At 42.5% G+C, this 24,259-nt stretch overlaps 2 protein-coding genes across 2 annotated transcripts in view; both read right to left on the bottom strand.

The window, feature by feature from the left end:
* The window catches only part of tmem108 (transmembrane protein 108), a 36,958-nt gene extending 25,303 nt beyond the window's left edge, over positions 1–11,655 (bottom strand). Inside the window, exon 1 of the mRNA XM_026362631.1 lies at positions 11,235–11,655. The gene's annotated coding sequence lies outside the window, so the exon portion shown is untranslated. The remainder of the gene's footprint in view (positions 1–11,234) is intronic.
* Positions 11,656–12,750: 1,095 nt separating this feature from the next.
* topbp1 (DNA topoisomerase II binding protein 1) lies at positions 12,751–23,759 on the bottom strand. The gene is made up of 28 exons (XM_026363566.1): positions 23,396–23,759; positions 23,052–23,145; positions 22,825–22,959; positions 22,588–22,731; positions 22,161–22,342; positions 21,797–21,990; positions 21,487–21,663; positions 21,209–21,375; positions 20,919–21,082; positions 20,437–20,684; positions 20,000–20,331; positions 19,429–19,601; positions 18,922–19,133; positions 18,308–18,624; positions 18,019–18,204; positions 17,614–17,729; positions 17,399–17,522; positions 16,678–16,836; positions 16,423–16,522; positions 16,130–16,331; positions 15,785–16,014; positions 15,257–15,399; positions 15,003–15,099; positions 14,614–14,777; positions 13,988–14,116; positions 13,823–13,912; positions 13,456–13,617; positions 12,751–12,971 (listed from the first exon to the last, which is right to left on the bottom strand). Exons 2-28 carry the CDS (start codon positions 23,136–23,138, stop codon positions 12,843–12,845), a joined length of 4,563 nt encoding a protein of 1,520 aa, XP_026219351.1. The 5' UTR covers positions 23,139–23,145; positions 23,396–23,759; the 3' UTR covers positions 12,751–12,842.
* Positions 23,760–24,259: the final 500 nt, after the last annotated feature.

The raw sequence follows: 24,259 nt of genomic DNA, 5'->3' as shown, positions 1-24,259 counted from the left end.
GTCTGCAGTTAAATTTCACGTCTAAATGATTTAAGTATCATGCATGAACATTAAAGCAATTTAAGTTGCCTTCAGGGTGACTGATTAAAAATGTAGTGGTGCAAGATGACAAACCAAGAGCTGCACCCTCTGGACCCGAGCCAAGCTCTCTCCTCCTTCTAGGTTTTACTTAATGCAAAATATGACGCCTGGGGTTGCCACCAACACAGAGGGCAGAACACCATAAACAAGTTTAATCCCTTCAAATCAACACAACAGATGTAACAGGGCGAGACAGTGTGCTTATTTCAACATGCTGAGGGGCGAGGGCAAAAACAAACTCTGGGCTATTGTGTTGTGTTGTAATGTGTTGTGCTGTGTCGGATGAGGCTCGAGCGACGGTCATTAGAGCCGCAGTGTTTACTGATCAGTAGATCAACAGAATCCCGAGTTCCCAACGTGGGGTTTTGGACCCCTGTGAGGTCACAAAATACATGAAAAGGTGTCACAAATAGATTAAATGCCTCAATAGATAGATACCTTCTTAATGCCAAAAGGATATTTCTAACAGTAGAATAAATATTTAAAAGTAAGTATACGAAAATAGTTACACAGCACTGTGCAAAGGTCTTAGCCTACTTTTAGATTCGTTGTTATATTAATTACAATTACAAAATAACAAAATGTGTTTAAAACAGTAAAAAGAAAAAGACACAAAAATATTAGAAAAAACTGCTTCTGTGGACTTGTTGTTGTTCTAACATATGAAGTGAGAAATAAATAAATATGGCCATCATAGCGATGCTAAAAACAGTTTCACAATAAGAGGAGAGTCATCGCACAGGGTGGCGGCTGTAGGTAGGAGAGTAGTAGTAGAAGTTTAAAAGACAATTTGATCGTTCCTACTAGACTGAACAGTTGAAATCAGCTCCGTGCACTTTGAGTTTTGATGATTTTGTCCAACACATATAATCTAACACTATGAACGAGCTTCCGTGTTGAAACACTGTTCAGTTTTACACCTTCAGGCCTCTAGAATTCAAGTATGGATCATGATTATTTGACACTGGTCACACCTGAAAAATGTTGAAGAGTGCAAGTAAGGAAACGTAGAGTACCCATAACAGGAAATAACTAACTTAGGAAATCCTGTAATATGGATTACTAGATGTAAGGGGACAAAAATGTGTGTGACAATAGACAGTGGAATTCATTCTTTCCTGGACACACACGATCTGATAATCCTAAGATGAGCATCTATGAACCACACGAGAGCTATGGCCGGAGCAGGACAGGAAACAAAGCCCTTTGTCACAGAAAGCAATTTCCATGAGGTAGAAAAAGCAAATGTGTGCTGTAACCAATAATTTGCATTGCAAACGAGGAAATTCATGTTGATTTCAGTGTGTCTCTGCACTTCCTGCCTTACTTCATGCCCTGAAAACATACAACATACTTTCTACAGAACACACCTCAGTGAGGAAAAATCTCCAGGAAGTTCCTTACTCTACACACACATCCCTAATTTTACCTCTTGACGCAGCCTCTTGTCTGGTGATAATGGCAGGAAGACAAAACAGTGGGGAAGGGTATTTTCTGGAGAGGGGGGGGAGTGTATTGTACCTCGTTTCCTTGAGCGGTGCAGCAGAGACCACTGAGAGCCAGCTGGGACAAGTGAACGAAAGGAGCAACATCCGTAAAGAATGTCCAAGGTCCAGAAATTTCCCGCCGAGCGATGACCACGTGTCCGGTGCCAGAGAGCACAAGAGACAGAGGGAGAGATGTGGTATTGTTCTCCTGCCCCCTCCTCCTCCTCCTCCCCACTATGCTCCAACCCCCACTATTAGGGAGACGGATTAACTCCGAGAGCTGCCTGAGAGTGAGTCTGGCTCGCTGTTTGCTGACACACACACACACACAAACACACACATATACATCGCATCAATTAGGCCCTCTGTGTGTGACAGACAAACGCAGATGCACTTTACCAAAAACACAACAAGGACAATTGGCCCGAAAATGGAGAATTTACTCACGGATGAGCAGCCCAGGATGAGCACGCCCAATTCCCCAAACTAAAAGCCTAATAAGCCAATTACACCAGGAATAAATTGCATGTGGTGCAACACACACACACACACACACACACACACACACACACACACCCTAAAAATGTGACAGCAGAGCACGATGATTAAAGACGTAATATTTGGTTATAAGGTGAAAGTGGAAACCTGCTGGAAAGAGAATGGTGGAAGATGTCCCGTCTAATAATCAGAGCCAGGGCTCCGTGTGACTCTGAGGCTGATGTTTATCTGGAAATGACAGAAGATATGACAGCGCGGGGACCTGACAGGGTTGACATTTTTAAGTGAGATCCTACTGAGGCCAGTCCAGTGGGAGTCCAAGTACAGGGGAGGACATGTTGGAAGGGCAGAGATGTGACACGTTATTTGGATTAATATCACGGAGCAGACAGTACCGTCTCCCAGCCAGAAGTGGAGGAGGCCATGGTGTTAAAAATCAGAGTCTGAACAATTTTGAGTGTTTGCAGATCAAAATGGAAAACGCTATTTGTGAACTTGTACATAGTAGTCAATTTTATAATAAAGTGAACTCAACAGTCTGCTGCAGTCTGAGATGTTCTATAAGAGCAAGATAAATAAGACATCCTGATAAAGAAAAACCACTTTGTCTCACTCACGTACTGAAAAAAATAAGCATTTTAAACTTAAACTTACATATTACTTACGTATTTAGATATATTTATATATATTATATATAATATTTATAATATTTCGGCACTAAAGAATATCCCAAGAGTTTAAGCCTCTCTGAGGCTAAATGCTTATGACATCATGCTAACATGGCATTTAGTATAATATTTAACCATGTTCACAACCTCAGTGGGTAACTTAGCAAGATACCTTTAAGCAGGAGTTGACTCATCGAGGATCATTTAATTAGGTAAAAGTAGAAATACCACAGTGTGAAACTCCTCTGTTACATTAAAAGTCCTGATTTTAAAATGGTACTGAAATACAACAGTATTGATGTGAGACTGTCACTACACCAGAAATCAATTAAGTGTGATTATACAATATTTTGTGTTGTTTTGAAAAGAGACTAGTGTAGACAAGTGTAGTTGTCAAATGAAAGTAGTGGAGAAAAGATGATTTATATTTTTCTCTATGGTTTAGCAGAAATAAAAAATACCATTAAATAATAAACCATTTAAAAAATAACAAATAATGATGTTGTTGTCCATTCATTTTGACTTTTTCTTTAAATTTTTTGTTATTTTCAAAAGAAACATGCACTGTTTTCTGACCTTCAAATTCAAATACACAAGAACACAGTACTATCAAATACTGAAACCTGTATTGAGAAACAGCCACTTATTTGTTGTAGCGTACAAAAATAATCTGTGTCCGTGCCAATGCCACCGCTGTCGACCGCTGCCCTGCTCACACCGTCAGGCTGAACCGCTGTGAGCAAAACAAGATCGTTATTCAGAATCAGTTTTGAAGTCTTCACACGAAACTGGGCAGGATCAGAGCCCCGCCGATAAACATTTAGAAACCTCTCTTGTGCAACTGTAAAGCTCCTGAAAGGGGGCCCGCACCCTACAACAACATTCATGTGTTTATGTTGTGCAACTGCACGGTGCTGTTTAATTGCGCCGAGCTTTGGTGTTCGCATATAGACAGTCTGATGCAAGAGAATCAGGATCAGATGTAAGGAGGAGTGCAACTTAAATAACATCGTTCCTATTGACGTGAAGCGGCTTTAGCATGTATTACTGTCAAACATGCAACATCCACCAAATATCTGTTCCACATGTCTATAATGAAGCAATCAGTGCAACAACTCAACACGCTAATCACCAAAGCCAGCCCAGGACGCCCACCAGCAGCATCTCAGACAACATGTGTGTGTCTGTGTGTGTGTTTTTTTTCCTGGAGAAAAATGTCTCTCCAACAGGCATTTAATTACCAAAGGATGGAGAGCTTTAGTTCACCCCTGCCATCACTCATGGCTGAATTAATGAATAGGTAAACAGCAGAGGAACAAGCCAGACTCAGCATGGTTTGGATGAGATCTGTGACACACCACACACACACACACACACACACACACACACACACACACACACACACACACACACACACACACACACACACACACACACACACACACACACACACGTGCGCTCAGAGTCAGCAGTGTTTAATATTATGGATGAAGAGGTCCATGGTAGGCTGGAGATGGAGCTCAGAAGAAGAGCTGAGCATGTGAGTATTTTGTTTGATAAGCTTGATGGAGTCTATGATTAAGTGATGAACCACAGATGATACGCCCCAATGTTGTGACAGGTTAAGTAATATTTAACATGAGGAAAATATTTACTCTAGTTCACCAGAGAAGTCCATAAAGTTGCCACGTGGCCTCCTCTGCTTTAACGTTTACTGAACTCAGTTTCCACGTTGTGTTACTGGTTTCACAAAGCATCCAGATTTTTACCTGCACCAGACAAAATGAATCTAAATGACATTCCAGTGGCCTATTTACAGCTATCATAGTTAAATGTCAAATGGTTTGCCTCATGGGGAGATGAGCTGGCTGGGAGAAGCAGGTGTCTCTCCCTCCATAACACTGCCGCGTCTCGCTTCAGCGTGATGTTGTGCATGGGACAATATGGCAGGATGAGCGGCTGGATCTATTATCAGTGAAAGAATAAATGAATGACAAATGGAGCGAGTGCCCAGGGGAGAGCTGCTGTGGAGCTGGCCAAACCTCTCTGGCATTATTTTAGGAGATAGTGTGGCGACAGTTTCAGCAGTAGACATCTTCTGTGCTGGAGATTACGAAGCCTCGGGTGGATTCAAATTTAGCCGCGTTCCAGTGGTTTTGCGTGTTGACGCTCGTTCACTACAAATCACTTAGACCATTTATACTCACCGGCTAACCATGTCCTACCCTTTATTTTAGCACAACAGCTAATCTAGGGGCTATGTTTTGCTCTGAGGCTCCACTATTACAACATTATGTCATTATGAAGTTCGTAAAGTGCAAACACACGTTATGATGCCTCGAAACTAAATAAACTTGTGCTATTAAGACCCCCTTCCCTCCATCCTACTCTGTTCTGATTGGCCAGTTTGTAGCTGGCTTCCTGTTGGACAAACTGCGCCCAAAACAATGGGTGTTGGCACCACCTCTATAAGCATGTGGCCACCTTATTATAGACTAGAGCTTAAGGTGTACACACAGTATGTGGGAGTCTTATGTATTAAAAACAACACGTCATGTAGTATCTGCAGTTTTTTGCTGTAAACGTATCGATGAGTCTCTTCTTCTTCTTCCTCAGCATGCTTTCTTCCTAACACAGTGACGATGCTTCAATTAAGGTCCTTTAACTATATGTTGTTAAGGAAACACAAGTGACTCTCATTACAGTGCCGAGAGAAATCCTTGCAGTTCCCACAGCATCTCTGACATATCACGCGCCACGGCGAGCTGCGGCGTTCTTCCAGCACAAAACAGCTGCTGTAATTTCAACAGTTTCAGCTGCAGCTTCATTTGGCTCGTGCTGTCTGTCGTTCACAGCGGTGCAACTGAGATAATCTGGGTGTGAACGTAGATCAAGTGGTCAGAATCAGGTGGGGGTACACAGACACTGAAGGACGTTTAAAAGAGGAAACATGCTCCTAGTCTCTGTTTTTTTGTCACACGTCTGTCCAGCTGCATTTTGTTGCTGCAGCGTTGCTCCTTTCTGCTGCCAATCCTGTACTCACTCCAGCATCAACGTCCTCCCAACACAATAATGCCGCTGTCTCCATGGTGATGTAGCTGCCACAAACCACCGTCGCTGCCACCGCTTCCAGTGCCACAACCGCACACAAACAAACACACCAGACGAATTCCCACTGTGCCTTTTTGCTGTTTTTTTTTTTTTTTTTTTTTAAACACAACTGCTCTGTGTGTGGAAATTAATTTGCGCGGCCGACGCCTCGCTCCATCTTATTCAGTATTAATATCGTCTCAGATTACTAGACAGCTTTCCAGCCCCCTGGGGCCAAGAATCTCTTAGACTGGAGAGTGAGACGGAGGAGGAGAATGGAAGCGAAACCATATAAACTGCTCTCTAATTGGGGGTGACAAGTGCTGATAGTTTCACATTTGAGGAGTTCTCCCAGTGGCGGTTAATTCAATGATTACAATGAAATGTCAGCTCCCGTGACACTTCTGGCAGGGAAGACATCCGAAACAGATTCTATCACCAGCATTATTGCACGCTGGCTGTCATGTAGCCTAAGAGTTCCTTGGAAAACCACCTTTCCTGTGTTTGTTATGAAGAGCCTTTTGGCACTAAGGAAAACTCGATGATTCGGGTGAATCCACCCCCTTCTTCTTCTTCTTCTTCCATCTCCTATACGTCTCCTTTCACCTCATGCAACCTTGCTGTGGGCTTGGCTCTCGCCTTGTTGAGCACTGTTCATGAACAACATCAGCCCATCAATCTGACTCCTCCAGCAGCCATGTAATGAGCCGTATGCGCCATGGGCAGGGCGCAGAGAGAAAACAATGGTTTAATAAACGTAAGCACTCCAGATTTTCTTTCCTGGCTCGGTTAGTTCTAATAAGGCGTCGGCAAGGTGATTCCAAATGAGTGTGTGTTCGTGTTTTTGGAAAAGGAAATGCGTTGAGGGAGGAGGGCAATGTACTGTAGAGATGACCAAGCATTTTAGACACTAGTACCCTAATCCCCCCACAACAATTAACTTCTGACAGTGACACAGACGCCCAGCAATAAGCTCCGCCATGGGGACAGGGCTCCTTATTCCTCAGCATATGGTGGCACTTTAATCTGCAGCCTCCATCAGATGAGTCTGGCAAGTAGACAAGGTTTGATTTTAACTGACTGCACGCTCAGAGCTTCAAGACTAAATAAAAACAAAGCACATAAACTGCAAAGTACAACTGGCAACTACTCACAAATTCGACATGAAAAGATTTTAATGGTGAGAAGTTTCTCTATTGAAATAATAGTCGCACTGTAGAAGTTGCCAAGGAAACCAGAGCCTAGAGGCTGTCTCTCTCTTTTTTCTAACTTGAACACTTTCCGGGGTGAGAGGCTGGCGGTTTGCTTGCTTTTTAGCCTGAGTCACAACCTCACATCCATTAGAGGCTCTGAGTAATCCTCGTAGGTGAACCCAGCCTCAGACCCTGTAATCATCGTGCTGACACCTGCTGGTATTGTCCCCGTGCATCACATGACTCCCAGTGGCCGGCCCAGGGTGGTTTAATATGCAGCTCTTGGGGACTTCTTCTCTTCCCACCAGGAGTTCTTATAATCCTATTAGACCCAGTCAACTGTGCTGCATTAATAAAATGTGCTGAGTGAGCCTAAAACACAAACCCTGTGTCCTAACATTTTCTACAGAGGAGGCCGCATCTCTCCTGTGTTTCACTTTTCACACGTGGATGTTACATATACCTCTCCCACCACGGGGAGTAGTACACATCTCATCCTCGTGTTAGCCAATGCAAACACACTTTAAACAAACTGGAGGAAATAAAAACAACTGCTGTGCAACTGGTGACGGTGAAGATTAAAGGTCTTACCTGTAAAAAAAAAAAAAGTTTCACAGACTGAGGGGATAAAGTTAAGCCGCGTCTTATGACTTCCTGCCATAAAATGCAGAAAAATCATTTTCTTTTCAGTCTTCAAACATCAAAAGGTTATTATTTAATAACATAAAAACTTATTTAGGGTGCTTTACTATGACATATTACTGCAGGAAACACATTAGGAACTACTAATGCAGAAGGCTCCTGAAGGATAAATGCATATACAAATAAGCAGGTTAAATATTTGACCTCAGCGCAGCTCTTTGTTAGATTTAAGTCTTTTAAGTCATTGATTTAAGTGTGTATGGTAAAGCATGGCACTATGAGCTCAACATTTCTGTGAAGTGGGCTTAATGGCATCATGTTAACATGCTTATGTTTAGTGTTCACCAACTTAGTTTAATGTGTCAACAAACGTACAGCTGACTGCAGTCATTTAAACTGCAATAGTGAGATTCAGCATATTATTAGGCAAAAGGTTGTGTGATCACTACACTCATGGATCCATCTGAAGGTTGTAAAGCTTTTTCTGTAGTGAACCCACGCGCTGATTACCGGCTTCTAGAGCCACATCATCAGCACGGCTAAAAACGACGCGTTTGCTGTGGTCGAAAATGATCGAAACACGACAGGAAATGTTCGTCGCACTTGCTGCATCACGCCTGCCCGGTCTTTAATCCTAATGCCACCTAGCTGTGTTACTTTAGCACTTTAAACCTCTACGTACCCCTCACTCTGCTGTGTTAGCAGTAAAATACTCAAAAATCACTTTAAATAACACTTTTAGTGCAGCAGTGAGACGGAGAATGAACTTGTTTGGCCCTTTTTCGCCTCTTGGGTCCCTCTTGGTCCGGAGGGTGACCGTCAGTGGGTGGAGGTGCAGATTGGAGTGGCATGGCTGCAGCAGAGGAATGTGAGGAATTCCCCTTGTAAACACCTCATGCTTGAACGGTCATCACACTCTTATCTCCCCTTGCCCATCGCCCCTTTAATCATCATAATGGTGAGTTATTCATTACCAACGCCCCCTCTTCTTCTCCTGCTATCTGCTCTTCCTGTGGCCCCTGCTCAGCCCGGCCAGGTGTGGTCACCAGGCGCCAGATGGTGTACTATTCACTCTGATACCTTCCAATGGGCAAACAGAGCCTGCTCTGATACCTCTGTATACAGTATAATGGTTTTCAAATGTCAACACCTTGAAAGAGAGAGGTTTTCCTTTCATTTGAACTCAAGCGGTTCTGCACAACTAGCCCAGGCTCCCTCTGGTCCCGTGGGAGCGTTCTTGAGCTGATAATAAGTGATCGAGGACGGGGAATATTTTTATTTTTCTTCTTTGTTGAATTGAACGGCTTTCGCTTGCTTTTCAGCCGGGCACTTCCCCCTGTGGTTCCCTTCTTTCAGCCTAAATGAAAGTCATTTTCAAAGCAGCTGAGCGCCTTCGTTAATACTGCGTGGCATTTAGAAAACACAGGAAAAGAAACACTGGCGCAAGCTGGATTTTTCCTCCCTTTGCTTTGGTGAAATCCTGTTTTGGCCAATTGCTGTTTTGTCAGGCTGGGGGAAGGTGCAAAGTCCATCCTGAGCGTGTACTGTGTAGCATGAGGGGGCCACATTCATCCTCACGGTGCGTACCACACTGTACAAGTCACGAGGGACACAAAAAAGTGTGAAACCAGCTCGACACTGTCGCAGCTGCATTCCCCAAAACTTTCCCATCAGCTCAGAGTTTCTGCTGCAAGAGTCAGAAACCAGATTTTCCCTTTTCCTGGAACGTCCCTGATAAGTTTGTTTAAGGCAGTTCTGTCACTGTGGATGGGAAAGCTGATACTTTCCGGTGGTTTTTCATTGTTTTCCTAACATTGGTGATAACAGGAGCAGCTGTGAAGATTATTCAGCTGCTGCCCTCTGAAAATTCCTCTTAGCGATCACAGTCGATGTCACACCGAATAGGAAGGAGTTGAGATGACTGACAGACACTTTGCCCTCTTTTACCTGACTAATAACTGAGCTGATAAGATGACACAAAGACCGGGATTTGAAATATTCCGTTTTTAAATATTATGTTTTGTCTAGTCAATACATCCAGCATGACAACTGATGTCAGACAACATTTAACATTCAGCCATTTGTATCTCCGGTGATTCTAATCTGTCAGAATTATCTCCTCAGAGGAAGAATCCTACCAACTTTGGTGAACCTTGACTTTTTTCTAGCACCCCCATGAGCGCACATTCAGGGATTTTTAAATGAAATTTCTTGACAGCTGTAGGATGGATGCCATTATCTCTGCTTCTGTTGTTAGTCCCCACCTCAGTTTGAATCACAGTGACCTTCATGATCGCTTCACTTCTCATCTGGTGCCGTCAAATGTTAATGTGTTCAATACTTTGTTTTGAGTCCAAATCCCATCAGCCTCAGCTGTGCTTTGTGTTTTGTTGTAAGTAACAATTTTTAGTGTAGTAAAGCACCAAACAGTGACGTTAAATCATAACCATATTGATCTTTTGGTTACATCCAATGATCAATGACTGAATTTTCAGCATTGCATGATACATGTCTGGTCCCTGAACACTGTGCTCTAAGTATGAATGTCCTCATTAGTGTTAAGTGCTTTGCTCATATGTTCCCTAATACTCATTCATGGCATCACAGCATGTCTCGTCCCGAGGAAGCTGTCAGCTACAGATGTCAATCCCCCCTCTGACCCTGCTCCCTCCCCCCACCACACACACACACACACACACACACACACAAACATATACACACATAAGACTGGAGGATTGTCCTCCCCAGAACAAAGGAGTGGGGGGATTTAGTGGAGAACAGGCGACCAAACATTCCTGTCACAATGGATGGAGTGGCCGGCAGGTTCAATTAGGAGACACTTTAAAGTGAGCTCTATAAAACCCCAGTGCTTGAAAACAAAGGGGGAGCTGGGTGATGCCAGGTTGTTGGCGGTGGTCTTGTTTTTTAAGAGAGTTTCACCTATTATCTGCTTTGTTGCTGCCATGTTGTCTGAGAAATAAAGCACTTGAAGGGCACCTGGGGCAGAGAGCTTCAAGTTAAGGAACAACTGATGACCAAGTCCCCCTTCTAAAAACGACCACTGCTGTAAATAAAGTGAGAGAAAAACACTGCGAGCTGGGATGAAGTGTCACCCAAACACTTAGAGGCCATGGTTTCCTACCTTTTCTGAGGGCTGTCCAGGTTTTAGAGGCTGACATCGTGTAAAATCCAACACAAAAACACAAATCAACCAAAAAAAAGTCCCATTTAAATAGTGATTAACGTGGAACCTTCCAGAGAAGTGAGCAGCGTGTGATGATGATAGCATTTCCCTGTAGTATCATGTCTACACCTGCATTTAACGGTGCTCTGAACTGACTGGACATTGAATTAGGAAATGTTGCAGTGTTATTTGGATGCAGCACTGACAGTGATTTGATGGTGTGTGTGTGTGTGTGACAGTCACTGCTGCTCATAACTGCCTGGAAACCTTCAGCCAGGGTTTCAACAAATGATGTTGAACACAGTCAATACGCAGAGGAATGGGCGGCCAATAACACACAGCAGAGTCAAAGAGTCGCAGGTGAAGTGGACAGATGAACTGATGCACTCACCTATTACACACGGTGCGCAGTAACGTCGGGTACTTGTCGTATCCGAGAGAAATGCAACCCCGAAGCCGCCGTGTCACACTTCACAGCATCCAGGCGCACATGTTGCCGGTCCTCGCCGAGAAATGTCACTGTCACGGGCCGCTACGAGTCGCCAGTGAAGCCCCGGCAGCGGACTGCAGGACGGTGTCGGTGTCGGTGTCGCCGTGGGTCCCTCTCGGCCCCTAGGAAGCGCCACTGTGCGTCCAGGCGCCGGACGAGATGCGCAGGGCGCCACCCTTTGCTGGACCTCCGGGACTGTGCGCCCACCTTTCCTGTCTCGGCCCTTGACGCCGTCGACAGCGGGACACGAAACTCTCCGCCTCGAAGCAGCGTGATGTGCGGGGGGACTGGCGCTCACACCGCGATCCGCGCCGGCTCCTTAATGCGTGGTGCGCAATTAAGAGGCGCGCAGGACTCCGGTGCCACCCACTACCCGAGGCTCCTCGCGGTGAGTGGATACGGACTGGGAATGTTAATGAGGACTGCTGCAGAGTTTCCTCCCAGAGCGGAGAGTCGTGGCCCCCGCTGTGCTGAAGCCCACTGTCCCGACAGGACGACCTGAAAGTTACCTCACGACAGAGGAGGGGGCGGAATGACGACATAAAGGGTCGGTGCAGCTCAACTCCTGCCCCCCCGACAGTCAACACAGTGGACAAGCTCTTTAGTTCACTGGGGGGTCATTTGATTTTTATTTAGGCTACAGAGTTTAGTTTATTATATCGTTTTTGAGGTTTTGACACACTTTGGGTGTTAATAATAAGCACAAACTGAATTTTACTTTATGTGCAAACATAGACCCCATTCAGAAGAAGTGATGGCTGTAAGGAGTCAGTGTGTTGTTCTTTATGTGCAGATCTCAGTAAGTGACTTGAAGCTGGTCTCTTTGTTGGGGCGTGAATCAGCAGCTCAGCCCTCAGTCTGTCAGCTGCTCCGTGTTCTCTGAGGTTAAACCACTTATCTGTCCATATGGGAGCAACACACTCACCTCGGCTGGCACCAGGGGATGAAACAGCACATTGTATCAAGAGCAGCAGTGGGTAAACAAAACCTGGTGTTTACAGATGACACAGGACGCTCATGCTCACAGTTTTTAGTGTTTCATTTCAGCTGCTGGAATAAATAAGTGAGTATGAGGCATGGTGGGTAAAGCTGCTGTTAAATAAATGGTTTATTTTTAAAAACAATTTAAAGTGAGTATCGCTCCCCAACATTTAATAAATTTAGTAGTCACAGTCTTTTAACCAATAAAGACTCATTGGAGACTGTTTCTCCTCAGTTGTCTGTAACAGTGTTGAGTCTGATGTTTTACTGCCCTCCACAGGTCACAGGATCTTGTTGCATCCAATTACAAAACGTGACTCAACATTTTCTGCAGAGCTTCACCGAGTCATCAATCACCACTACAGGCTCACAGTGCAGGCAGCAACAACTGCAGTGCTCATATATAAAAAAGGGCAACGTTGACAAATCTGCTGCTACATTTATTTTATTTTATACATATTTTAAAAAGTATTTACAATCATTTTCACATATATGAGGATTATATGGACAATAGTTGGGATTAAGAGTTTAATTGAGACGTGACTTTTTCAGCCTGGAGGTGTCAGCTGCTGCCTTACGTTTACGTGACGGAGTGCCTGGAGTTTCTTCAGAGGGAGCCTCAGTCAGGAAATACAGCTCAATAGGTGGAGTCGGCTCCTGGGGGAAAGAATAAAGGCAGCGTCACTGCTAAAATAATAATTTTAAGGGTTTTTAGTTGAAAACTGATTGTATATTGGTAGAAGGATGTTGGAGATGGAGCTGCCAGGCAGGAGGACAAGAGGACGACCAAGGAGGAGATATATGGATGTCTTAACAGAGGACATGAGGTTGGCTAGTGTTAGGGTAGAAGATGTTCATGATAGAATGAGGTGGAAAAGGATGATTCGCTGTGGCGACCCCTGATGGGAAAAGCCGAAAGAGAAGAAGAAGTTGAAAACTGATTGTATGGAGCTTGAGCTAACGTAAACAGTCAAAGTATCTCATACTATTGTTTATAGGTTTCAGCTGCTTTTCAAATGGTCAATATATATAAATAAATCCTGTTACTATTGAATAACAATGATATATTGTTACTCATACACATTGAACAACGAAATGACAAGTTTACACCATCAAATTCCATATGAAGAGCTCCACCTACCTGCATGAGATAGTCTGCGATGTACTCTGGTTTCAAGCACGTTACTCCCTGTGACGTAGCCTCTGATACATCAACTCTGAAGTCTCCCGGCTTTAGCCGACTGAAGTCTGCAAACAGGTGAGTGGCCTCCTTATACAGAGACGGGGAGGGACTGGGCAGGACCTGGAGAGGAATTACAGGTGAAATTCTTGTGTTGCCAAAAACCAAAAAAGTTATACTGGTGATGTAGAAGAACTGGAAAATCTGTGGCCCTGTTCATGTTGCTATTTTATTGTGATGTGTCAAGCTAATCTCTGTCCCTGATAACTGCAGTGGTGAATAACGGGTAAATTATGTGGCTCTGACACAGCAATAAACAAGCAGCAACCTTCGCTCCACCGGACTGCAGAAGCCGCCTGAAGCCTGATTCTCTGTTTTGGTCAATGTTCAGCATGACTGTCCATCCACTGAAGGCACCCTGAAAGACACAAACACTTGTTTAAACGAAAGGTTTCATGCTCAGTGACAATCACCCTGAGCGAGCAGTACGTACGTCGTGTTCAGAGTGTCCCTGTAGGGCTTTTCTCCAGCGCATGGCAGCTAACGCTAGTCTCCTCTGCTGGGAGGTGATGGAGGGCAACGCATCCAAGATGGAGCTACTCCCCCACTCATACTCATCCTCCTGGAACACAAACCGACATAGAGATGTCCAATCTTCTTAGCGGTGGAAAAATAGCAATGTGTGAGTGATTTATTTATGTTTTAACTAAGTGTGAGTTCAACTCTGAAACATGAGAGCTTGTGAAAACTGTCAAAACCAAATTAATTTTACCTGAAGACCCCTGGTGGTCTTAGTCTTGATCAAATAATGTTTAAGTTGGAGTAATGTGTGTGCAGTTATTCTTTAAATGCTCTGTTCATTATAATAAAAATGTATTACAGATTACAGAGGCAGAAATATGGTAAATAAAAAAAGCAGTTTATCACAACACATTAAACCAGATTTAATATTAAGTGTCTACGTTTGGAGATGATGATGATTTCTATTACAAGAAATCTTTATTTCTATTTGTGTTTTTTTCTAAATTCTCATATGTTGTGCTTTTTAAGGTAACTTCAAATGCACTTACTAACCATTCAAAAGAAATTGAAAGGACAAAGAAATTCTCAGATCCTGACCTGGATGAAGCAACCCACAGATCGACAGGCCTCCAGATATGAGCGGTGTAGGATCCATTTGCCTGCAGCCATCGCTGCCAGATACTTCTCATTGCGCAGAGGAGTCCCCACGACGATGTGGGAACAGCTGGGGTCAAATGATTGCTTGTCTAGGACTACACCACCTACAATACAACACAAATGCATAACATAAACCTTATAATAGATAAAAATATCATTGAACTTGCGAGCAGAGAAAACACAACATGTGATGATGCTGAGCTTCAGTAGGAGGAAATACTTGGAGACTCCAGAGGCAAATCCTTTCTTGTCAACAGGGATTAGCTCCTCTGACTCGAGGTGTGTGATGACGAAATGCTGTTAGAGCTCTAATTAGGTGGGAAACTTACCGAGTTCCTCTATGAGGTGGCTGTAATCAATGCGTTCCTGAGGGGTGAGGGAGGACAGCTGAAATCTGGGGGGCTGCTTCTCTTCCTTTCTCTCCTCCTGAGAAGAAGAATCAACCCTCTTTTAAACATGATGGTACAGTATCAAAAATATGGCACATAGAAAGTTTACATATTTAATCAGCAGTTGCATGTGTTCTGGGTTCGCATCATGCACGACATCAGCCAACGTGCATCAGCTCGTTGTCAATCTTCACCTGTGGCTCTGGTGCTACTGGGGGTTTGGCGAGAGGGAAGGCGATGCTCGGAGCTTTAGGTGTGAGGATGTTATTTTCTGGTTTGTTTGATGGAGGGGTCGTGACCTTCTGGCCCATATGTTGGTCAATAACATCACAAGCAGCTGGAAGAAGAAGATGATTGCAATAAAGTAATCAGCTGCAATTTGAATTACAGTACTGACTGTATGGGAGAAGCCATGTTTCTCCAGTGAATGCATTCATGCTAAAATTACTCTTTTCATGTAAGTAAATAAACAAACCTCTACAGGATTAGGTTGCACCAGATATTACTAAGATTACTTAATGCATCAAGTTGTTCCACTAGAAACTTTCAAACTACCAATTTGCTAAATACATCGGCACCATCACAACTTAAGCAATGTCTTGACCGGTCACTTCTAAATCATATAAATCAAGCTGCAATCAATTCAGGAGCTATTCTCTACATATAAACTGGTCAACTATTTTAAGTTATTCTAAGTCCAATTAGGACATCTAATCTCTTACCCATCTCCACCAGCTCAGAGTCCGTCATAGAGTCCCTAAACGAAGGGACGTTTTCTGCAGTAGGGGGAGGTGGAGGTGCGAGGGACTCTGAGTGCTGTGAGGGACTCCCGGGCCACTGTAAATTGTCAGCCAGCTTGGCCCTCTCCTCCCTGGCTGTAGGGTCGTCCCAAACTATCTGTTCACTCTGGGATGGTTCAGTGTTTATGTCCAAAGCTGCTTCTCTGGAAACCCTGAAGTCAGAAGGGAGAGAGGAAATTATTTTGACAAGCGAAGTGATGTGAAGTGAACCGCATTACATTTTAAGTACATATGGTTTACATAAAATAGTGACCTCTGGCATGTTACCTTAGAGCTTCCAGAGTGCGTCTGCTCCCAGTGCGTCCAACCCGGCTCCCCTCAGGTGTGTTGGGTCGTGAGTCAGCCCCTCCTGATCCCATCCTGGTGAGTCTGACTGAGGTACGCCTCCCGTTCGTCATCTTGGTGGCTGACATGATCTCCTGGAGCTGCCTATGCAGGTTCTCTCTCATCTCCAGAGTCTCTGAAATATCTGATAAACAAACAAATATGTCACTGTATTCATTATCAATGTGCACAAGCTTTATGGAATTGTATGATGCAGCTGGAAAAACGCGCCGCACCAACACTCTTTTCTGTGCTGTCGTTCATCTCCTCTTGATCAGTGCTTCCATCACTCACACGACGTAGGTTTGTGGTGTCCTCTGCAGCACTCAGCTCAGACTGATGGACAGATAATTAAAAGGTGAAACAGGCTGATATTAAAATGCTTGAACTACTAAAAAAATAATAACTTTATGAGAAATCTCCAATGAATCTGGACTATACAAGCCCATAAACTCAGAGGGCAGAGGGCAAAATAAAATTTGTAGACCGACCTTGTCGTACTTTGCCTCAGTGATGTCTTTGAGCTGGGTTCGTGTTGAGGGTGGAGACCTCTGAGAGCTGTTAGGCACCTGGCTGAGGTTTAGGCTCATTTTGGGGTTGTAAGTGAAAGGGTAAAGAGACTCTGGGACGTGCTTCTGCTCCTCAGCACACTGTGTAAGATAGTACCATTAACCTGTTACTGCACACAATACACATCTCTGCATAGAAAATTGATTAACGCTGTAAAAAAAGACACAAACCCCAATCTGTCTACAAAATTAGCCTACAAACGATTCTAATTAAATATTCTGCTTCTGTTGAAGGGTTATACCTCTTTGCTGAAATGGTCAGAGCACTGAATTGTATTCCACTATGAAAAAAAATTATACATGCAATTATCTTGCATGTATATTTTTTTTCCTTGGCTATTCTTACATTACATTTTTTTTTTTTATTGCTGCTGGTCTCTGAGAGTTACCAAACAAATTTCATTGTATAATTACAATGACAACAAAGTTTCTTTACAGTTAAAGTTAAGGAAAATTAAACTACAAATTAAATCAGATGTACTTTACAATTTGTTATATTCTACATGATTTCTTTATGAGCTTGTTTAAGCAACATCACAAACTATTTTACTTTTTTATTTTTTTTTACGCTCAACAAAAATGAAGAGAAGAGGTTTTCTCTGTCTCCCTTAAATCTATTCCTACGTGCTACGGGGAAACATACAGCCTGCAGCCAGTACTGGGAGACCACATGTAGCCCTCTCTCCTTCACTCCTCTGTATTCCCGTGTGTTGTCCCCCACACGGCCCTGGTAGATGTAGTGTGTCACCGTATCATCACAAGCCCACCTAAAAACAAGTTGAAAAAATGTTTGTGCTATCTGTATCCACATTCGTTAAAATAAGGACAATAAGGAGCATGCAGCAATTTATTTGATACCTGAAGTCAGCTCCAAGAGAGGCAGCAATGGCGTTTAGCTCACTCTGCATTTTGCTCAATTTCTTTCCCACACAGATCACGACACCGTTCAATGGACCAGCTTCCTTTTCTGGGACCTTACAAACAGAATTAATGATGCATTTGTTTAACTTTCAGATGTACAGCGCGACAAGTGTCATTGACAGTATATAGACCATAATATGTACTATATAATGTAACCTTCTTTTGTAGTATTAATTAGATTTACATATGTAAAGCAACAACGATGTAATAATACAATATTTTCCATCAGCATTGCTAAACGTAGCTCTTGTATGGTATATTTAACAAATTAAGGGATCTTGCAATAAATCACTGAACATGAAAACCTCAATACTCTTTACTTATCTGTACATTTGTGCTCACCTCCCTGTCAGTTGTCTTGGTTAGCTGGGGGCTAGCAGAGCTTGCTTGCATGTCTGAAACATTATTGCGGGTGCTATTAGCCAGAGCCACCTTCATGTTTCTGTTGATGACATCTGTCAATGGAGTTCCCACTCTCTCTCCTGGCTTGGATCTCCCACCTGGAGTCTCCAAAGCTCCTAGTGCATCCTAAATATGAGAAACCGTCCACAAATTACCTATAAAATATTTACATATTTACTGCCATCATAATTCTAGTAGTAGATTCTGTTGCTACCGAGTGAGTCCCAACCTTGACATTAAAGGATGGCCTAAAGAGCTGGTCCCTGCTGAGGAAACGAGAGGGAGTGTCCAACTGCAGGGAGGTCTCCTTTTGAAGTGGGTTCCTCCTTCCACCCTGCTGGTTTTGTTTTGGGGTGCTGACATCTTCTTTGGGCTTCATCTCATCCAACACAGAGTGGAACACTTTACTCCGAAAGCGGCCTAAATCAAGTGGGGTGATGGCCTTACCGCTCTGGACACCCAGCAAAGGGATCTCTGGAGATGAACGAGCTGGAGGAGGCATGATTGGCTTCTGGGAACCACCAACAAAACTCTCTTCTTCTCTCTCTGTGAAAGAAAGAAATAAAGTCATTCTCTTATAACACAAGTAACAATGAATGTATTTGTAGAGTATAACTCTACTAAGTAATGAAAATTAAGTTTCTGGGACTGCACTGTTTATATTAGCAATTTCATGTGGTTTGCTTGAATAAGTAAAAAACTATTCACTATTTGTTGTCATATATTAATTGAATCAACAAAGACAGAAAAGGGGTTAAACACAAATGTAAATGCCACTAAGTTGTTTGTTTACTATCATTGCTATCTGCTTTTCCAAAAACACATTTGCCAAAACCTTCTAACCTGGTGATGGTGGTTGGTCAATTAGAAATCTCTCCTCCTCTGCCCTCTGGCCGGTCCGAGCAGACTCCAGTATCCAGTACATGGTAACAGCAGGAAGTCCCCATTTCTTTGCTGCCTCGTACTTTGTGCCTTCAGGACTATGAAGCACCAAATGTGTGCTAGCCAGCATGCCTTTTTTCTGGTTTGCCAGACGCACAAAATAATCCTGAACACTGCAGGAGAGAGAGGAGAAAGAACGTAGATTTAGAAGAAGTAGTTCACAGTGAGGTTAATTTAATCAATGCATACATTAATGACTTCCTCTACATTTACTTAACAGACCAAGACAACAAACCAATAAATATTTGAGGACCCAAATAAAATAACAGTAGAAAGGAACTGAGGATTCAAATGCCAGATCCAAATCAATTTAGTAAATATAAACATCAAACATTTCTGCAGTTTTTAATGTTTACACCATGTAAATTAAAAGTAAAACTGCTGTGTGTGTGGTTAATATAGTCGTACGTTGCTCCAAGGTGTTTAGCCAGATCCACCAAAGACTCCCTCTCTGCTCCAGTGAACTGGCTGACGGAGAGAACACAATCCTTGAGAGGGAAACGTCCGTCTATCATGGAAACAGGTGTGAACAAAGGGTTGGAGGAAAGCTGCAGAACACACTCCTTTTCAGCACACATGACCTGAAAATTGACACGTTTGAAAATGTCAGGTATGAAACAGAACCTACAGTAACATCTCCAAATGTTTTTTTATGGGACCAGAAGTAAAAAGAAATCATTTAAAATTACATACAGAGAAAAGTTACAAATACTGACATTTCAGATGCTCTAAACAAAGAGTGAAAATGCCAAACAAAGCGTTAAACAGTTCACACTTTTTCAAAATTTGTTGTGGATTTAAAATTTTTAAAATTTTTAAATTTAAATTTTTAAGAAGCAAAATAATATGTGGTGCCCTTAAATGCAACAAGCAAGAGATTTAATACATTGACCTGGTGGCAAATTGAAACGTTGCATTTAAAGCAACACAACTTTGTCCCTACACATATAAAATTAAACCAGCATCTCTGTGCTCTTACCAGCCAGGTATCAGTGACCACCTCATCCACTGTGGCCTCCACAAAACAGCCCAGCAACGGGACTACAGCATAGTCTGCCACAAGTCGCGTACGGCCCATCAGCACTCTGCCACCATTTTCTGTCACCACCTGAGAGAGCTGGGCCTCTGCCTCTGTACTAAAGCCCACAAGTAGAAAACACTTCCCTACAAACAGTCCCGCCTCACTAGCCTCCTGCATGGTTATCTCCGTCTCTGGTCCTCTGGTGTGGTTTGGTGCCCAGGGTCCAGCCTGAGGCTCTGCAGCTAAACTGATAGATTTTCTACTGTTGTCTTCTAAAGGAGGTATGTCAACTGGAGATGAAAGACAAACAATATTTAATCACCACCATTCATGTGTCTTGTACAAACTCTTAATGGCTAATAATTACACCAAATCTTTCTTCACACGCTACTCACCTACTGTAGGATCATCATCATCCATGTACTGGGACAGTAGATCCTCCTCTGCTCTCTTTTGCCTTGGAGTGCTGGGACTGGCCACGGGAGGACCTACTGAGATTCGGGACATAGGAGTGTGATGTGTCGGCACAGATACAGCAGCTGGAGCAGGAGGCAGGCAGTCAGCGTGGAGGTAGTCTTCCTCTGGAAGCAGACTGCCTTTGGAGAAACTGTCCAGCAGCCACTGCACTGTTACTACATGGGGTCTGTGAAGGCAAAAACATATCATCAGTAATTATATATATGTGAATTATCATACTTTAAACTTACTACATTTAACAGTACTCTCAATATTATAATAAAAATAGTTAGTATGGGTGGAGACACTTGGATTTAATATTTTTTTATGTGAGTTGAAAAGGTCAATATACAGATTGTGAACATGTGCTGTAACTGAGGAGGTAGTGATTGCTAAGACAAGTCAATTCATCAGTTTAGACCTATGAGTTGCTTTGGAGAGAAAATTCTTGAGGTCCTGGTCCAGCTCTCCCATGACCACATGTGTGAGTTCCTCGCTGGGCTGGTTGAATCGCAGACCTCCTGCAGTGTTTACAAGCCGTCGCAGTTTGTCCAGTTTCTTCTCTGGCAGGCCGCACAGATACAGCTGCACAGCATTAAACACATGAGAAATGAAGCCTTACTGACAGCCTTCCTACATACGATGTTGTCTTTAACATTATAAATCAACAACATTAGTAACAATAACAACACAGTCTATTCTTCAACTTACTTTGCATCCATCCAGTACATCATCAGCTGGACAGACAGTGAGATCCAGACTATCTATAGGGTCTGGGGCTTCCAGGCGGCTGATTGTACCATTAGTGAGGGCTGTGTCATTTATTGTCATGCTAGCATTGACAGAGATGTGGCTCAAGCCCAACAGAGATGGACCCTCTAGAGTTCAAAAACAAAAAACAAAACAAAACGTTAAAATAAAGAAACTACTACAACTATTGTGCTCTGATGGGGATTATTAAATATCATAAACAACCATATCTGCCTCACCCTCCTTCTTGCTGGTGCCAGTAGGGGTAGAAGTATGTGGTTGAGTGGTTTTTGATGCATTGCGCTCTACCATGTACCTGCTCTCATCTTGACAAAAGCCCTTTTCTATGCTGTCAAACAGCCAGTGTAGAGACACACAATATACATTCCACTTCCGAGCACACTCGTACTTCTGACCTGCAACCAAAAAACAAATACTCAGAATTAAATTAACAACTAACCACTGGAATGATTATTGTGATTGTTTTCACCAGCCTGTTTTATACAATAATTATCCTATAATTATTATTAATAGATTGAAACTGCTTGCCTGATGGTTCACTAACAATGAGGTGTGTACACTCATTCATTTTGAGTTGCCCTGTGTAGCTGGCACCATGTTGTTCACAGAGCCGCTGAACCTCTTTGCGCTCTGCGCTGGACAGGCCTGTCACACAAACTGTGCAGCCACGCAGCACGGGGCACAGATAATCCTCAATAGGCAAATCTGTATACCTGAAAAGGCTGAAGGAGGCAGAAAGAGAGGAGAAACAATTTTTTATTTAACTTTAAAAATCTATAATAAACTATTACTATTATTATAGTTATGTTGACATGATATACATATATGTACAAAATATATGAATAAAAATAAAGTAAATTCAACCATGTTCCAAAACTGTAACAGTGTGTACCTATCCTGAGATTTCTCCCAGCAGGCTTTCACCCATGTGGGCAGCAGGATGGGTTTACCGAGGCTGGCAGCTACCAAATATTTTTTGCTGCCTACTTCTCCCGCTATCAGGTGTGTGACGGATACATTTAGGTCAAGATACACCCGTCCACCCATAAGTTGCACCAAATCCATAATCTCACCCTGTAGATAGAGCAAGACATTCAGAAAGACTTAAACTCTTGGGAGAAAGATGCTGTGTTGACATCCTAACTCTTAACCCACTACCAGGAAAAGTGTGCACAACATTGCAATTATATGTATTTCAGAATTACATTTCTCTGCAAACGTTCACTCCTATCGTTACTGATGTACTGTAATTGACATTGATCGAATTGCCAATTTCCAAGTAGCAACAATCTTCAAAGTATCAGACACAGTGAACTGACCCGTGTTGTTTTATCCAAGCTGGTGCAGGAAATAGTGACGTCAGCCATGGCCATGTTATAAACAGGCTTCTCTGCTCTGGGGACACAGCGCTGCTGCTGCAGACAGTACAATACGACTAAGGGACTTACCACTCTGCAGCCAAGCTACATAACAAAAGACAAAGAACGATTTCCATAAAGAGCATTGTAATCGAGTAATGCGTCACCAATCCCACTGTATCAAAGTATGACTCAGACCTTTTTGCAGTGCAGAAAAGCTGGAGAGGTGAAACTGCTGAACACAAACAGAGACTTGTCTTTCTGGTCCATCTGTAAAACAGCATCCTCATCGATATTTTTCACGTACTTCTCAGACTGCAGCTCCAAAATGGCCTGTATAAATAAGACAGGAATTATAACACACTATAAAACAGACAGTACAGCAGAGGCAACGTGTAAACAATGAGCCAGATAGTGTAGTTTACCTCATAAGCCTTGATAGCATACTCTGTTTTTGGTCCTTTACATCCCACAAACTGAACAATGTAGCCCTCTTTGTCTTCCTTGGACATGATCAACCTAAACGTATAAAGCCAAAGCATAAAGATTTCACGTTTTTCTAATGACATTAAACAGCATTAGCAGTAGGTCTGTGTTGACAAGAATTTACATTTAACGTTACTGAAACGTTGTCATGTAAAGAAACAATACCATATAATGATAAGGAAGCAAATAACGTTCGTAAAGTGGTTTCATGTTATTCATATATTAGCCTGCTAGTAGCTCATGCTTCTGTTAATGTTAGCTTAGGATAGCTAACGTTACTTACCTCCTCCTGATGCCAAGACTGTCAACAAATTTCGAGCCAGTGTCTTTACTCTGACAGTATACGAACTCTAACTAGTCACTGGAAACTAGTTTATCGTTATTATTAAACATAACATTTAATATAAAGTTACTGTCAACGCCTCTAATGTCAGTTTCAAACAGCGTCTGTGCGAACTAACACGAAACAAAGTGTATTAGCTAACATTCAAACTAAAACAAAGACATTACTATTAATATTATTAAAAGCAAGTTTTACAATCATAAGCGTATTGAACGAATATATTTACATAGTATAACAATTTAATAATAGATTAGCGAAATTAAAATGTACTCTTTGTTGATATCATTCGCGCCATTGGCGTAACTTCCGGTGCTCCGTGAAAATCTGACCGTGTGGAGTCAGATCCTTGTGTTAAAATGTTCCACAGCTAAACACTGAACGCACCACTGATACCACAGGATGTACTACACCTATTGTACAGGTATAGATTTGTTAAATATAATTTATAATTATTATATAGATAAAATAATAATAATAATATTGTACTACAGTATATATGATGATTATGGGGTGTAATTACACATATCACTTAACCTAGAAGAAAGACAGGTCTAGACAATTTAGAAAAGGAAAGAATAAATCTTTTAATTTACCTAATTAGTTACTTTAGCACCAACATGCACTGAATTACACCAGAGTTATGGAGGACAACCAAAATCCTAACTCTTATGTGCAGCATTGTGTAAAACATCATTCTGTAAATGAATCCTAGCTCTAAAATGTATTCAGTCAATAGCCAGTTTATTTCCAGAAATTAATCTCACAAATCTTTCCAGTGGCAATTATGTTCTGAATGCTTTTATT

This window comes from Anabas testudineus, chromosome 2, assembly GCF_900324465.2.
Source record: "Anabas testudineus chromosome 2, fAnaTes1.2, whole genome shotgun sequence".
In the NCBI taxonomy this organism is placed as follows: Eukaryota; Metazoa; Chordata; class Actinopteri; order Anabantiformes; family Anabantidae; genus Anabas; species Anabas testudineus.
Note: the sequence above shows the minus strand (reverse complement) of the source record. Positions and strands in the feature narration are given on the sequence as shown.

Excerpts from the sequence above, each read along its gene's own strand:
- topbp1 (XM_026363566.1), bottom strand. The coding sequence starts at position 23,138 with ATGTCCAAGGAAGACAAAGAGGGCTACATTGTTCAGTTTGTGGGATGT. Across the intron at positions 17,523-17,613 it reads TCTCTTGGAGCTGACTTCAG|GTGGGCTTGTGATGATACGG; the intron begins GTATCAAATAAA and ends ACTTGTTTTTAG. Across the intron at positions 13,913-13,987 it reads AGGGACACTCTGAACACGAC|GGTGCCTTCAGTGGATGGAC; the intron begins GTACGTACTGCT and ends TGTGTCTTTCAG.